Here is a 17,903-nt window from a genome sequence, read left to right as displayed (position 1 = left end):
TACATTAATCCATAAAAGTAGAGGTATTAGCCGATGTACATATATTTATATGGCAATACACTGAGGTAGTGGATGGGCTTTGGGCCTCTGCTCATACCCTCCCTCAATAAAAGAACACGTTGTTCTAACAAATTGGCAATCTGAGATGCTAACCCTCCCGACAAAATCACTGAAGACAAATGGGTGCATAAACAATTGTGGTGAAGAAAGCTAATGGTGCCCGGCTATTAAAAGATATAGCATCTGGGGTCTTAAAGGTTGAAGGTAAACAAGTGGCCATCCAGCAGAGAAGCAACAGGTCCACATGGAAGAAGCACACCAGCCCGTGTGAACATGAGGGGTCATTGGGACCAGGTAACAAGCATCAGAAGAGCCTTAACAATCAAGCAAGCAAAACAATATGGTTTAGAACAATGCAAGTCAGAGCAGAGACCCAAAGCCCATCTTTAGACAATGAAACATCCCCACAGATTAAACGAATCTAGAGTAAACAAATTCAGAGAGATAAAATTTTATTCAGGGTGACCAGCAGCTGGGGAGTACAGAGGGGGGCTTTACTGTTTTCAGGAGATAATGCATTTCTGCTTAGAGTGATGAAAAGCTTTTTGGAAATGGTGGTGATGAGTGCACAACATGGTAAGTGTATTTAATGTCACTGAATTTTAAACTTGAAATGACAACATTTTTGTTATAGATGTTTCACAACAACATTTTTAATTAAGAAAAAATTCTCCAGTGACAGAAAGCACATTGAAAAACTATTAATGATAGTGAACAGGATCTCTCTCAGCTAGTTACAACGTCTTTGGCAAATCCGGGAAAAAGCATCCTTCTAGGGAGGCAAATTACCAAAAAAAAAAAAAAAAGTGCACCCTAAGTAGTGAGGAATCATACATTCCCATAGAAAGCATCCATGGCCCCATTGGCCAAGAGTCCTCATGCAAAACACTAAGGGCACAAACATGAGCAGTGGCTCAGTTAAAACAGCAACAGTCTTCAGAATGAAAGACACATCCCACTGAGTGCTGAGCAAGTTGGGCATCTGCCTGTGAAACTCAGACTGTCAAGGGAAATTGTGAGAAACTTTCAGAGATAAAGAGCGTTACGTACAAAGGCAAAGAATTTATGAGCCCTCGCATTTCTCATCAATACCTGTGGATGCTAAAAAAGACAATACCTTCCAAATCTCCAGAAAAATAGAGTTATCAATGTGTAAGTGTCTACCAAAGCTAAACCGCAAGGTAAGTATGAAATAAAGAAATTTATAACTGTTCAAAAACTCCAAAGTTTACCTTATGAAACCCTTTTTGCATTCAGTATTTGAAGATAGGTATATTACAACAAAAATAAAACATAATCCAAAACTAGCATTATGAAATAAGCATAAGAAAACAGAACAATTTAGCTCAACATTCAATGTACATTATAAGACAGCTGGAAGATAACAATAGCTAAGTGAAGATGGAAAAGAGGAAAAGATTAATTCGAAGCTCCAGGGCAAGCAATGATATATTATAAAGCAAAGACCTGAAAGGAATACGAAAATTTCAAATGTGCCAGGATTCAAAGAAATCCAGTCACTTTTTTTGCCTATCTTTTTTGACTACTTTTAAATCTTCCTATTAGCCAAGATAACAGTGACTTAAAATGTTCTCTATTGAGCCATGCAGACTTGGGTCTACATTAAATGTATCTATCTAATTAAAATTTGATAAGACTTTTCTTACTTTCTGTTTTTAAGGATAAGTCAATATCAAACAGATGAAAAGCATATCACAGCATCAAACGTTAAATGTCGATGTTGTATACTTGGACAATAAAATGAACGTTTGGGTTATAAGAAATAAGAGAGGCAGAGTGAAAGGATATGCCATGAGGAGCTTAGTGCTTCATATTAAATAGTTCAAAGCCCAGTGATTCTAAACACAATTAATTAACAGACAAAGAAATGTCCATTTGAGTATATTTATCTAAAAGAATTGGCCAAACTTTCCTCAGAGTGCCTTTTTATCTGGTAGCCAGCCTTTTCTTGCACCGTTCATCATGCAAATCCATACCCAGGGTCACATTTTTCCAAAGCAACTCCAAAGAATGGCAAATCTCTATTTCGTCCAGCCCTCCTACAGTTTCTTAGTGGCCTTGTCCATTTCCCTCCTAATTTGCATTGCTGTGCCTGGTATACTTTGATTACCAGTTCATTAAAACATGAACCTTCTGAAAGTAAAAGCCTTGTCTTATCTGTCTTCAGAGTTTAGGAGCAAACACAGTCTCTCTTTGGTCTAGTTGAACGACTCCCATAACTTTCAGTAAGCAATAGCGCAATCCTAAACATACACGAGGTGAAAACAATAAAGAAATATTAAAGGTGTGCTAACCCTCTCACAAGTAAGTACCCTTTCAGTTACAAATAACGTGAGCATCATTTTAATCATGAAGGTACCTGCACTACAAAGTGGGCTCCATTTTGAAGAAACGCATCGTTTCTGATTGGCAGTCTTGTAGTAACGTGAGCTGTGTGTTCAGGGAAGACGAGGCGATTCCTCCGGGATATATTTAAGATGCCATCTAGCGCACGCCAAGGGCCCACGGGTCCGGCAGGAATGTAGAGCGCAGAGTAAAGCATCCTCACATCACCCTTAGTTCCACCTTGCCTTGCAAAGCTCAAAGATAAATATCGTTCACCTGGGCTGCTTTCAATCTTCTGGTTTTCCAGAGGAAAAAATGTTATCAGGCCATAAACATCATCACTATCCTGAATGTAGAACAAAAGCTGCAGATAAGAAACAGAAGATTAAAGGGCGGAGTTCTCACAGCTGAGGTGGCCGGACCCTCCCTTTCTAGGCCGTCTGATTGTTCAACGGGTTTATGTGTAGATCACGTCTAGAAATGATCGCTCCTTGTATGAAATAAGAGTAAAAGATTAATCAAACGAGATATGAAACCTTTGCTAAATTTTAGTTTGTGATTATTTTTGAGAATAAAATATTTCTTTGCAGAACAGATAAGGTGAGCAATGGAACCAACTATCATTCCCTTCTTCTTGTCCTTCCTCCCAGATAAAACATAAATTGGATTTACATGCCCCAAATCTTTGACTCTCTGGAACAGATATCTGCACAAGAGGAACACAGAATAAGAGATTTACCTCCGCGGGTTCGCTCACTTCTGCGCCTCCACGTATTGTGTGAGGCTGAATTTGCAGCAAATAAGCTTCTGCCTCTTCCGGGAGATCATCATTGACGACAGTCAGAGGAATGGCCGCCATCATCTGCCCTTGGGCAAAATGGAGAATGCCGAAGCTTGGTCTGATATCTGCCGTGACGGGCGAGGGGTCGCTGCTGTTTCGAGTCAAGAGCCAGCTCACAGAAACATTGCCATGGGTGCCACCATTCCTGACCACCGTGACTTCCTCGAATCTAGAAGTTTCCAAGTAAAGCGGTTATTAAAAATATACTCTGACTCACGGACGAACTTTCCCAACGTCAGCAAGTCATCAGACGCCGGTAAACGTAGCATCTAGTTCACGGAGGTCACTGTTTTTCATCTAAGAAGAGTAAATCCGTGGAGGGGTCCCAGAGCACTATGATATCATAAATTCATATGCACATTAAAAGCAGACCTCAGACTAACTCACTCTCACTCACTCACTCTCACTCACTCACTCACTCTCACTCTCTCACTAACTCACTCTCACTCTAAAAAAAAAGAAAAAAAAAGCAGACCTCAAACAAGAAAGAAACCGGTGAAGCCATGGTAAAGGAGATGCCACACATTCAAACAGTCAAGAAACGCATCCGCAGTTCAAAACCAACATTTGGCTGCATGTGAAAATGAGGCTTTCTATTCCCATCAAGAAACGCATATTAAAATTATTAGAAAAGCAAGTTCGAAATGAAGCGTACCTCGTGACTGTATCTTCATCTATTATAACTGTCCTTTCAAACAAGATGCTGTTGAAGGAGAGAACCCCATAAGGCTTGTCATTGGGCCTGATGGTGACTTGCACAACAGAGGGGCCTAACAGCACCGCATCGCCTCGCAAGGAGTCCTTCAGCAGCACGACATGAAAGGATTCAGCGATCTCTGGTAGAGAGTCATCAATGATTTGAAATTTTAGGTGTGATTCATGAACCAGCGGTGGAAAAACAATAGTTGTGTTTGGCTGAAGATCAATGAAGTCGACATTTTGCTGGGCGTGTGCTGTTGAATTCCCGGTTATAACAGCATAACTGATGGAAACTTCATACTCATCAGATCCAATCAGATTCCCACTCTCATCCTTTCCACGAACTACAGGAATTTGGAGAATATGATCTTCTTCAGGAACCATAAAAACGCTCTGAGTAAATCGCACAGGACTGTCATTTCTCTTAATGACGATCGCAACAGAGCTCCTGGAGCTATTGATCTCAGCTCCTCCTTCTAAACTTTTCAGCTGAATTAAAAACATTTCATCATTTTCAGGTACCTATGAAAACAATACAAACAAAGATAAAACATTCATACTAACAAATACTTGCCCAGAAACCAAGGCATAAAATGTCACAGCATTTCAATATAATGACACCGAGTTTTTTTTTTTAATTCACTTTATTGGGAGCTCTTACTGCTCTTATCACAATCCATACACACATCCATTGTGTGAAGCACATTTGTACATATGTTGCCAACATCATTCTCAAAAAGTTATTTTCTACTTGAGTCCTTGGTATCTGCTCCTTATTTTTCCCCCTCTCTCGCCCACCCTCCCACCCTCATGAACCCTTGATAAATTATAAAATATGATTATTTTCATATCCTCCACTGTCCATGGTCTCCGAAGCAAGTGACGTGTTATATAAAATGGAGGTGGCAATAGGCAATGGAGTGCGTAGCGAACAAACAGCAGGGAGTACAGTCTTGCACAGAAACAACCCATGCATTCTATAATGTTTGCTTCTTTTGTAACAGACATGTGTCTTTAAAACAAACAGCCTGTCCTGCTGAAGAAAATACCTTGTGGGAGAGGGAGCTTTTCTTTGGGCAGGGGGCTTGGGGAGTAGAGAAGAGAGCTATTCTTTGGGGAGGTAGGGAAGTTAAAATATTCAAATGAAAGAATATCTTTAGTAGAAGAATTTTCTTTGCTGTCATAGTAAAACGTTTTTCTTCGCTTTCATAGTAAAATGTTTGTGCTGGAGAAGCAGTGTCTGCTCAAAACAGAAAACCACCAACTAAAATCAGTCATCTGGGTACCCAATGCTTAATTAAATATGTTATATATGGCTCCCAATTATATGTCATGTTCAGCAGCTTTTAGAGGAATGATTCATGTGGAACGAGTCAGGTGAGTATTAATACAATATATCCACCATTGACGGTGTGACCTTGGGAAAGTTCTTTAGCAACTAACTCTGCATAGCATTTCCCTTATCTTTAAAATGATCATACTAACACTCACTACATGTACTTTCTATTTATAAAGCATGACTGACTACAAAACACTAACTTTGCAAGAATTTTACAATAATTTCAAGTACTGAGCACAAGTTAATACTTGACATAGCCTCCGTAATGTACACAGCATAACACTTCTGTCCCATGTAGGTATTTAACATCATCCCACCTCATCATCAAGTACTGTCAAGTTATAAATTACAGTTGCTCTGCCAGGGGGGAAAGTGATATTTCCTTTAACCGGACTCAGATCTTCTTCAGGTGGATTTGGGCCACCTTCTACCTGCAAAGAAATGTAATCCAATCAATAAATCAGAATGCTGTTGTATTGCCAGCTGGCCCAAACTTGAACTTTATGTTTAAATAGTTTGACAAATGCATCATATAAACCTGATGACAGAGAGGGTTTCTCATTGGGTTGTTAACCACAAGGTCAGTAGTTCAAACCCATTAGCCCCCAGATGGATGAGACTTTCTGTTCTCTTGAGGGTCTCCGTCCTTAGAAACCCAAAGGGGCAGTTCTACTCTCAGAGAGTCACCATGATCAGACGCAAGTTGATAGCTCTCCGTTTGGGTTTTCATGCGTTTGTTTGTTGGAGCTTGTAACTTTGCTCTTCTAATTATTAGCCATAATATAATTCCGGATCCTGACTACGATTACAGTAAACAATGTTGCTTCTAAGGGTTCTCTGGGTTTTTTGTCCTCAATCATTAAGCCTGAGAAAGAGCAACAAGGGCTTCTTGAGAGGAAGGATTTTCAAAGCTAAATTCCCTTAGGTAACAGAATCCACCACCGGCTATGTGGCCTTGCGCAAGTTATTTAACAATTCTGCAGTGTAGTTTCCTCTTCTTTAAAATAATCATACTATTCACTTCACACACTTCCTAAACCCCAGATCTCCAGATTTTCCCATACTAGTTATAAGAAATATTTTAATATATCATCTAAATGCATATTGCTAAGATAAAATATTATTTAAGGTGTCTGTATAGAAAAATTGTAAGACTACTCCATGTTCACTTCAAGACTAATACATTTTTTCATGCATTATTATCATCTCCCGCTTTATTTTTTCATGTAATGTCGTGTATCATAAAAACCATATGACAAAGGTACCTATAAATATAAATAAACATGTGTTCGTAGAAATATGGAACATAAATCTGAACATCCATCTTACTGATAGAAAAGATAGAAACTAGTATTAAAACTTTATAATGTTTCAGTGTTTGATAAGAGTCCATGATTGTGGCTTCCGTTTTCTAAATCACAAGAATAATATGTTAAGATTAAGTTTGTATCACAAAGAATAACAATGTATCAACACAAGGCAATCAGTAAACAAGAAAAGGCAATGGTTGGAGCTGGCACCCTAAGAAAGGCACACCACCCAGAGTCCTTTCTCTGTCTATGGAGCTACAAGGCAGAGGGAAAGTGCTGCTAATGTCCTCATGAAGTACGCTTTAAAATAAAAGAGAGAGAGAGGGAGGGAGGGAGCTGTTTACAAAGACAGCCTATTACATACAGGGAGCCCTGGGAAAGCCGGAGCATAACGAGAAGGCCTTCCTTCTCCGGGTCTCCCAAGTTCGCCGCCTTTGACAGGTGGACAACTTCCCTGTCGCTTGTTACAGGAGAATACTTTGATTTTCCTTTCCTAGCGAATTTCCGTTTAACACGGCTTCTGACTTTTGCAGGTTGTTCTGTCATTTTACATAAATTTAAATAATCCATAGGCACACATATATGCCCATGTGTGTATGAACATATTTTGAAAAGACGTGTCCTAAAGATTACATTAATTTTCTAGAACTAGCATTCTTACTTCTCTTTTGAGATTATTACCCCAAGCCTAAATGATATGTATGTTTCATGCAAGCATGGTATATTCACGGAGCAAGGAAAACATTTTCATATTCATCATAAAATTTGCCAGATAATAAAAGTATACTTTACTTTGATTCAGTGTTGTTTTATTATACAAAAGACCTTGATTATTGAAACGCTATCTACTGGGAACTCTGAAACGTTCACATTTGAAAGGACGGCACAGTAAGCTTACCTCAGAAGTCACGGTGACCGTTCCGTACGTTCCTTTCTCACGAATCAGAGTGAGAGGCACAGACTTGTTTCGGCCTCTGGGCTCACTCACAGTGATGGAGGCAGGCTGCGTGGGAAAGAAAGGGTGATCAGGCACTGAGGACTAGTCAGAGAGGTGGAGGCTTTACAAGTCAGTACCTTAGAAACACGAAACCCCCTCCCCCCAAACAAACAAACCCATCTGTGCTGGACTCCCCTCACAGCAAGCACATAAAAACAATAAAGCACCGTGTCAAACAGGTGATGAAGAGGCTTGTCCTGGTTCTACATGAAGAATATCTAGTCCAAAGATCACCAGCTCGTGGAGTTAGGACTTTCGTGAGAAAGAATGAAGCTACCAGTCCAGAAAACCCACTGGGACCATCCCTCAGCCCCGCTCCCATCAGCTTCTCCCCTCCTCATTGGTCAGTCAGCCAGTGAAGGGCAAACAATGGCTAATGACTTTTTCTGGTATGGATCATTGGTTAGTGGTTTAAAAAAAAAAAAGCCCAGGGTAAGATATTAAAACACATTGGCATCTTTTTCAGGTATTACTCATTGGTTAGGAGTAAACAATAAATAAAGGGCAGGAGTTCAAATATTTAAACACACCGGCTTGACTGAAAACTCGGGCTCGAAGAGGAAGAACAGAGAAACAGGCAGGTTCAGTCTTAGGAAGAAGACAGCGGTGCCAGTCTCTGGGCTACTCCCCTCCGTGAATGGATATGGTAATGTCTGTTTCCAAGGGCCCTCGTGAAGCTTCCACCAATAACGTACAGTGCAGCACAGTGGGTTACTGACAGGCTCTTAGCTGCCAGATCAACAGTTCAAACCCCACACCCCTCTGAGAGAGACAGATAAAGCTTTCTGTTCCTGTACAGATTTAAAGCCTTGCTAGTCCTACAGGGTCACAGAGCTGGGATTGACTCAATGGCAGTGAGTATAATTATCATCATTATCAATGTCATCTTTGTCATCAATATAATTATCCTCAAGGCTAGGAAGGATAGTCAGGCTATTGACAACCTACAGTGAACTCAACAAATGTTTATCTTTCACTTCGCAGCAGAGGGCTTAACCCTTGCAACTCCAGGGCTTCTTACTCAATAGATATTCATTTTAATTTTAAACATGGAGACCAGGTGTCCAGTCAGATGACAGACACCTGGCAGCAATGACTCCGCCCCACCACCAATCAGGGACTTGAAGCCAATGCTAGATGCTAAGCTACATAATGCCAAATCCAAGGTAACAAAGATATGGGTGACAGGTTTGGAGGCAGGGTAGAGGAAAGATAGTGCAGAAAGAAACCATTTGATTCCCATCCAAATTCAAGTCCTAAATGTAAGCTTGGTATCAAAGGCTATTCACGCAAAATAGCTGTGTTGAAATGAGATTTTTATTATTTTTTTATCAAATTTTTAACATCACTGAAGTCAAATAAATAGCAAGAAATGAAGGGATCCTGCTACATAATTAATTGGAAATTAATTCCCTAGTGCTGAAATTAAAATTATTAACTAATAAATTTAATTTCATAAATGAAGATATACTAACCTACTGCTTAAAGGTCGACTCCAACTGAATACAGCCTACAAGACAGAGTAGAACTGTCCCCAAAGTCTTCCTAGGCTATAATATTTAGAAAGGCAGATGAACACAGCTTATTTCCATGTTGCCACTGGTGAGTTCGAACCACCAATCTGTTGGTTAGCAGCCAAACACTTTAACATTTTACCATCAGAGGGCACATGATGTCTATTAAATAGTTCCTTGTACTTAAGCTATTAAACATATAAGAATCACATTGCTCTATAGCCTACCTTGTTTCAACGGGAATTTATACTAAAAGCAATCATACGCAGTGCTCCTAACCATAGCAGCCATCTCAAGTAGAAAAGAAGAAGCTGGGACAGTCTTACAGCACATGTGATCCATTCTACTTAATAGCATGGTTCCAAAGGGCTCCGTATCCACAAGTGTTGATTTTAGTGAGCAAATCCTACTTCAGATCAATTTTGTTTAAAGAGTTAGAAACAATTTCCTTCAAAGACAGAGTTGACTTGGGCATTTGTTTCTAAAAACAAAACTCTCCAAGCATACCTAGGATTGCACACATTGCTTGGGGGCACAAGAATTCAGTCGCAAGGGAGAGAAAATTAAATGCAGAGCAAAATCTAAGGGGATAAGGTAGAATGTTAACCTTCAAGAAATATGTGTAAGTAAAAAAAATTCCAAGGAAGAGCTTGCCTACAGAATTTGTAAGAACTGTGATATCAATTATGCATTTTTAGTCACTATGTTTTTTTCAACAGTTTTTCAATCTGCCTTCTGGCTCCCAGTCACCAAAAGCCTGCAGAAGAGTTTGCGAGACATACAAGATCATCCTTAGGTAGTGTTTAGGGAAGTCCAACACAAGCGCTAGGTTATATACACCTGATTGAAAGGCTAGTCAAGAGAGGTAACAAGTGCACCAGGTGGAATGATCAATAGACAGCAGAATTAGTATAACAGCTGCCCATGACAAGTGTGGGTGTCCTTAATTGAAAAAAAAAAACACCTTAATTTTGAAAAAAGGATGTTTGACAGGATATAGAATAGGGACAGAGTTAACACAAGTTTCATTTAAATCGACAAGATGATGCTAGTTGAAATTATGTAAAATAACTGACATCTTAAATCAGCTATTACCTAGATATCTCAGGATTAATCAAACAAAGTGTATCCATACCATATGAAATGAAATGATTCCAAAGGCATTGTCATTTGATAATATTGTGATAGTAACAGTCCTTGGCCATCCAAGCTTCACATTTGCTGAGGGATTCTAAAATAAAAGCCCAGAAATAAAATAATAAATACAATAACAAGAAAAATAGTTACTTTCATACACTAAGTAATTATCTAAAATAAAATAAAAAATATCAGCATACTTTTATTGAACATATTAAGGAAACATGTAAGCTAACTCAGCAAAGTAAAAAGCCCCAAACAAGAATTTTTCAAAAACATTTGAGAACCAATAGTTATTAAAAATTATGTTATAAGTAATCATTGGCTAATAATACCATATTTAATTACCATATTATAATCACTATAGTGTCATTAACAATACTATAATAATAAATTAGTTACCCATCATGGAATTCTGCATGTGTTTCTTTTGACTATAGAAAGTATTGTGACTTGAGAGTGAGGTACTCTTTAAGTCACAGAGTCAAGTTAGAATAAATGTTAAAGCAACCTTCTTATGAAAGTGAGGGGAGTTTTGTGTGACATTCCAGCATTAGCATAAAGAAATGGAACGTTTTTTTTAAACAATGATTTACAAAAATTAAATGTGATGTTTTAAGTATTATTTTCATGCAAATATTAATCAAACTGGCATAATCATTCTAAAAATTATTCCCAATGTCTTTCAGAAAAAATGAACAAGAGCAATGGTAACAGGCATTACCAAAAACCAAGACTCAAGCTATGATGGGGTGAAGCAACCTTAGGTTATTCAAGTGCCTTTCCCAGGGTGCCCTGAACTTATTCTGGGGCACAGACCACCCGCTTCCAGGCCTGATTTTTGTATCCTCCTTTGAACTCAGATGTCACGGTCATTCTCTGGGCATCTGGTAGCAAGGATAGAAATAAAAAGAAAAAGGCCAAAGAGAAGACAAGGTCTTCTTGAGCATCTCTCATGCCATTCTCCTCGGTAGACAAAAAGACAAGTAGGCATAGACTCTTCTAAAGATGATCTGAGGAATGCCAGACTGTGGAACTCCCCAAACAGTCCAGCCTGGCTGCTGTGTGAAATCCCCAACAGTGAATCGCATTCACTTGGCTCCAGAGCAAAGTAGGACAGGATTTTTGTGGCGTTAAAGTCGATGGGAAAAGGACATACTTGTAATGTTAGATGAAAAATGAACGTTTCATCAGGTTCTGGTAAGTCGTCATCACATACGGCTATGTACGCTGTCCTATTTGTTTGTCCAGCAGGTATAAACGCCGCAGCATATGTGTCAAAAAAGTCTCCAGTGTCTTCGCCGGACAGCTATCCAATGCAAAGAAAGAAAGCAAGGGAAAGTGGTGGGACTAAATACCACGCTGAACGAGCACAAATGAGGCTCCGTGGAGCCATCAGCAACAACTAAATAAAAACAACCATGACACTTCTTAATACAGCATGTATCGATAGGAAAACGCCAATATTCAACAGCTGGCAAAACTCACCTCCCAGAAAACAACTAGTGGAAATGTATCCATACAAAAACGGATAAGAGAATAATTATATTGAAAAGTAATGATAAGAGTTTTTTGCCTCCTAAATGACCTCCTGTGGACTACAGCACACCCACCGAGATAAATTGTAGCTAAAATTCACGCAAACAAGATATAGAAATGCCCTGACAAAATGTTTCAGGAAAATCAATCAACTTCTTTATCAATTTGAAAAGAAAATGCCCTTTCCCAAAATGTCAACGTTCAGTAGCATTTAGATTCTCCTCCACTGACTAAAAGAAAGGCTCAGTTCCTTCAGCACCCACAGCTACTTGGTAATTAGACACTCATCACTAACTTCTGATGATCTCATTTGGTAACATGTGGCAAAGCTAGTAATATTCACAGTGGAAATAATATTTTTTTAAATTGCACAATTTCCTGTTGCAATACAACTGAAATTATGCAAAATGGATCATTTAACTACTAGAAAAGTATCCCTTGGCATATATAATAAATGTAGGACATACATAGAAACTCTTTTTGGGTCAATTTCTAGTTTCATTGACTGGGTTTTCTAAGAGCTCCTCATTGGTCTGTTCTTGTTCAAAACAAAAGAAGCCAAAGACTCAGAGAGGAAGCTAATTGACAGGGCGAATCATCTACGTCAGCTTTGGACTCGCCTATCCTGAAACCAGAGCTAGATGATCGCAGGCTCACACTGACAATTGATCTGATCGGGATCGCAAGAGATGGTGCTGATGTGAGAGGACACACGTGTGGCACAGAGCTCAGCTTCTTAAAACGCACTGCTCTGATTGAAAGGAGAGGACTCCCCCACTCTCGCTCTGACATCCTCCATGAACCTGGAGTTGACTATTCCTGACGTCACCTTTCCGTTAAGTAACAGATTGGTTTGGATAATACAGAATATCAACTGTGAGAAATGCACAACTCTGCAAACTCATCTGCATGAGTTTCAAGATATTAATGGGAAAATTCCCTCATCTTTAAATTCTATTTTTTCCACAAACTTTTTGAAATCCCCTTGAATGAGACCAAATTGTCGAAAGTTACCCTTAAGCAAATGCAAAAGAGTAAGAATAGTGAGAAATCAGATTAATGGAAAACAAAATGTCCAGAATTGAATTCATGCAAATGTAGATCTATGTGAAAAATGTAACCAGTGTCACAAAAAAAAAAAATCTGTTGACGTGATCATTAAATGAGAGCCTAAAATTTACTGTGGAAACTTTCAGTGTACCACAAAAACATATTATTTAAAAAATAAAACAATAAGGTGGGCTTTAACTACTTGAGAAACCCAAATAAAGGCAAAGGTGTTGGAAAACTTGTCTTCCCTGACAAAACAAGAGTTATGATTTTTAAGAAAAAATTAAGTATCAAGATCCATTGAAATAAACAAAAACACATTAAGTCAACATGCGAAGATCGTTTTAAGATCCAAAAGGTGCAAAAATGTTTACGTATGAAAAGTGTCTCCTCAGCTTCAGCTCACAGCAGCCCTTTCGGCGAGCATGAAACAGCCCTCCGGGGCTTCCGGGAATGTAACTTGGGACAGAACAGAAAGCCCCCTCCTTTTCCAGTGGAGCAGCTGGTGGGTTTGAACCACCAACTTGGCATTAGCAGGCCAACAATTAGCCCATCATGCCACCACAGGCCTGCCATGGAGAGCAGCTGGTGAATAATGAGTAAACTATGACATCACCGTCGAGGAAAGTAGTGAGGGGAAATTTTTTGTTTTAAACTGAAAATTTTAGGATACAATAAGTTAAATGAAAAAGTAAATTATCAAGTATAAACTAAAAATCATAAATATATACGTATATGCCACAGAATTAAAATCTAAAAACAGTGCACAGAAATCCCAATATTGGATGTTTCATAGCTATTTTTGTTCTTTTCCTCTGTCACAGAGCTTAATAATATAATCATTTATCTGTATTGCTTAAAATCTACTTTTGTTTGAAGCTGGAACAATCTTACTGTTGATATGCCATTACTGCCTGATAAAAACGGACATACACCCCTGCACATATAATCCATAAAGTGCGTGCCTAGTCAAAACATCTACTTGAATTAATGAGCTCTCTGACAGAACTGCTGTTCTTCTATTGTCACATTTTTACTTTTAATTATCTCCTATATTTCCTGTAAGCCACTTATAATAGAAAACATGTCTCAGAAAGGATAAATCACCCCTAATAACAGGCTTTTTACTTCAACATGCTTGTTGATCGTTTGATCATTTGCTTGATTTAAAATAACTGTCTGCACCTTTTACAGCGGCCACTCTACCTGCCACGCACCGCTGCCAAGTGTGCGTGGCTCCCACAGAACACCGCGACGAAGCCCGCGCGGCAAGAGTGCATCCACAAGTCGTTTATTATCACGACACGACCCAGAATGCAGAACAGTCTAAAATATTCTTAAGGAATTCCATATATGTCATGAAGAACAGAACTTTGATTATTTCTTACCGATACAATTGCAGTGACATTGGCTGGTTTTCCTATCCTTTCGATTACAAGACGAATAACGGTTGTACTGGTTTCGTTGACAACAAATTCTGTTTGTCCAGCAAATCTTACTTCTGTTTCTCCCAACACAACGGGCATGAGCAAAGCTGAAAGAAGATTTGCTAATAAAGATGCAGAGGGCATCCCTAGAAGGGAAAAAACAGGTAAATACACCAAGAGAAGAGTTAGACCTTCAGTGACTTAAAACATAAATACGTCAACTATTATTTCACATTTATCAAATGTCTGATAACAGTGCTTAAAAAAATACACTCTCTTCTTATGGCTCTTTTTAAATATTTTTTATTTTACTATTATTTATTTGCTCATTACTATCTAAATCAAGATAATCATTACTAGTGGTCTCTCAATGATTTCTTAATTTTAGTTTATTCAATAATTGATCTACCAGCACTTCAATCAAAGAAAAGCCTAAACATCAACATGAAAATTTAACCCAAAGACCACCTTCCCTCAATTGACACTGTGCAATACCAGACAAAACAAAAATCATCAATGGATCAGCAATCTTAATGGAATTTTTTAAAAACCTATTTGCTTAGAGGTCATGCAAATGTGAAGACTTATTGAAGCTGGAATATAAAAAAGCTGAAGTTAAAGATTTAGCAAGAAATTAATCCTTTCTTAGTATTTAATATTTCTTTAAATTTTTCTTAATTGCAGTGCCTATTTTTAAATGTTTATTATTGCAAAGAAAATGCTAATAATTGCAAAGAAGAGGTAAAATTCTTTCCATTTGACTAGCTAAAATACTAGTTAAAATACTAGTTTAGAAATTCTAAAATATCTCCGGTGCTTTAAATAACCAAATTTGGCAAAACGTGTGTTTCCCCCTCCCGAACTTGTACTGTTTCCTTCTTGCTGCCATGTGTGTGTCTATGAGTCCTCAATATTGGTCCTATTTTCAGCACTGTGGGATTCAAGTGCTTTCAAAGCCACGCAGTACAGCGCCCTCTTGAAAGTGCTGGGTTTTTGTAATGTAGATGCGTCCCTTAAAAATGTGAACAATTTACCTCATGGATCATTAAGATTCCAATGGGTCTATGTGACCAGTCACATGAACATAATAAGTTCATGCTTTTTACAGAAGAGGCCTATTATGTACTTGGTGAGTCACATGCTTCCTATTAATCTTTACCTTGGTCAAGAAGGAAGAGAACATTCATATATGTGGCATACCCTCTGGTCTCCCACACAAGGCTTTATATTTAGGGAACACCAAACACATGGGTCCTGGGCATATTTTAAGGTTTAAGTACAGCCTCCTCAATCCACTATATTACAACAATGCAGCCTGGCATTGCTTACTGATTTCTCGAGCATGTCTGCTGGCAAACTCCGGCCCAGGAATGCCGAGTTCAGATGGCGCCCATGCAAAGATTCTGTAAGACTAGACCTTTTTCTTTTGTGTCTTTTCTCTAAGTGAGTCTTCCAGGGGGTTAAGATACCTGCGAGTTGTACAACGGCTCTTCCTTATCAGCTGCAACTTCCTCCCTGAAATCCAGGCCAGGGGCTTTTATCAAGGGGAAGACCGGTGCATACTGCCACCTCACCAATTCCCACTCACGGCGACCCTGCGAGTGTTCAGAAACGGTAACTCTTTCTATGAGCAGACAGCCTCATCTTTCACCCTCATCGTGGCTAGCGGGTTTGATGGGCCGATGTTGAGATTAGCAGTCCAACACCTAAAGCAAAGGATGGCCGAAAGATGACTCAAGAGCAGAATTGAAGCAAGAAATTAAGGGCAGTTCTGGACTAATTCAAAGAAAACTAAAGGAAATGTTTTGTGAAAACCTAGAGCCAGCATGATCTTCACATCCCACTTACAGAAAAACAGGAGTCCTGGTGGCACAGTGGGATAAGCATGGGGCTGTTAACGGCAAGGTCAGAACTTCAAAAACCTCCAGCCACTCCCCAGAAGAAAGATGAGGCTTTTTCCTGTCAGTGAGATTTGCAGTCTCGGAACCCACAGGGTCAGCTCCACTTGTCCTAATATAGGCTCACTCAGAGTCAAAAACAACTTAATGGCAGCGAGTTGTACAGAGAAACAGAGGGGAAAGACTAACCAGGGACCACGAGAATACTAAATGAGAGGTTATAATGTGGGCTTTGGATGTGTAATAAAAAGACTGACTGTGGTGGACCCTGATTTTGAAAGAAAAATGTGAAATCAATGAACAGGAGATGTGCCAGGCCTTGAGTTGAGAGAAATAAGAAAACATCCGCGCTGGAAAGGGGAAAAAGGGTGAAGTGAGATTAGAGCCTGAGAAGAAAAAAATCATGGATTAGGGAGAACAGATGTTCTCAAATTTTGACCTGCAAAAGAACCAGCTAGAAAATTTGTTAAAATGCTAATTCCCACTAAGATAGATTCCGCAGCATTGGATCTTCTTTGGCTATTGTGTCTATGAGGAAGCTAAGACACTTGGGAGAAGAATTCTGATCCAGTAGGTCTAGACCGGGGCACAAAGACCTGCCTTTAACAGGAAGCTCTGTTCGTTTTAAGGGGTCCATGAGATCCACATTGGAAAACACTATCTTAGAGTGTGAGGAAAGTGGACAGGCAACGGGCCACCATTCTTTCATATTATTTGTTCGGGCTATGGGTGGCCCAAGGGATAAGTAGTTGACTTTGAACCGGAAGGCTGTTCATGAAAACCTACCCAGGATCTCCTAGGAAGAAAGACCTGCCAATCTGCCTCCATGAAGACTGCAGACTGGACAACCCTGTGGGACTGTTCTACGGACACATGAGCTGTCTATGGATTGCAACTGACTTGACAGCTCCTCACAATAACAGCATATGCTTAGAATTACTACAGGCCTCCTCAAGGGTTTCTAGACAGGCTCCTACTGAATGCTAGGATTCCATACATTCTGAAAAAATTATAACGACTTATGAAAAATAATCATAGTAACAAATATTCACAAAGCGCTCTTTTCTTTCCTATGTACACTCCAAAAAGGCTTCTATGAGAACGGTTCTAGTATCATTAATCCTATTTTATAGCTAACAAATGCATTGATATTCAAAATAAGTGGCTAGGCAGGACTTGAGCCCAACTGTCCTTCCTAGCTACCTACCTAACTACTGCCTCTTCCAGTGTACTCCTTCAAACCACACCTCTCTATCTTGACTAATGTAATTGATGCTTCGTGTTGACAAGTATTCAAACACCCTAAACGCATACAAAGTCGCTAAGACTACCATCAGTGCATAATTATAAGTCCTTTAAAAGTATAAGCTCTATTGTTCCGATAAACAGAATGTATTTAACTGAAACAAAAGTTCTCCTGACGACTTTAAATATTTTATAGCATCTTTTGATAACTGAACCAATGAGCTCAAATGCTGCATTTCACTTTCCCAAGCAATTAGGGCTCCGAGACCTTTGTTTACATCAGTAATTTCACTTAAATTGGTCCCCACCAGTGAGGTCTGAGATTACAGGAAATGAACAAGCAAGCATGACTGGAAGCGCCTCAAACTCTGTGACGTCATTGATAATTATGTCTCATTGGCTTTCATCTTTCAACACATTTAAGAAAAGTTGTGTGGGCAAAGTTGGCAATCAATAGCAACAAAAAGATGAAAAGAAGCTTTGAAAGAAAAACAAGAAGAA

At 39.1% G+C, this 17,903-nt stretch overlaps 1 protein-coding gene across 1 annotated transcript in view; it reads right to left on the bottom strand.

Moving 5' to 3' along the window:
• The window catches only part of ADGRV1 (adhesion G protein-coupled receptor V1), a 724,059-nt gene that overhangs the window by 624,852 nt on the left and 81,304 nt on the right, over positions 1–17,903 (bottom strand). The window contains exons 4-11 of the mRNA XM_075542665.1: positions 14,221–14,405; positions 11,403–11,552; positions 10,242–10,337; positions 7,494–7,598; positions 5,603–5,716; positions 3,903–4,468; positions 3,146–3,416; positions 2,441–2,770 (exon numbers count right to left, since the gene is read on the bottom strand). Coding sequence (XP_075398780.1) covers positions 2,441–2,770; positions 3,146–3,416; positions 3,903–4,468; positions 5,603–5,716; positions 7,494–7,598; positions 10,242–10,337; positions 11,403–11,552; positions 14,221–14,405 — 1,817 coding nt within the window. The remainder of the gene's footprint in view (positions 1–2,440; positions 2,771–3,145; positions 3,417–3,902; positions 4,469–5,602; positions 5,717–7,493; positions 7,599–10,241; positions 10,338–11,402; positions 11,553–14,220; positions 14,406–17,903) is intronic.

The sequence above is a fragment of the Tenrec ecaudatus genome, chromosome 2 (assembly GCF_050624435.1).
Source record: "Tenrec ecaudatus isolate mTenEca1 chromosome 2, mTenEca1.hap1, whole genome shotgun sequence".
Classification (NCBI taxonomy): domain Eukaryota; kingdom Metazoa; phylum Chordata; class Mammalia; order Afrosoricida; family Tenrecidae; genus Tenrec; species Tenrec ecaudatus.
Note: the sequence above shows the minus strand (reverse complement) of the source record. Positions and strands in the feature narration are given on the sequence as shown.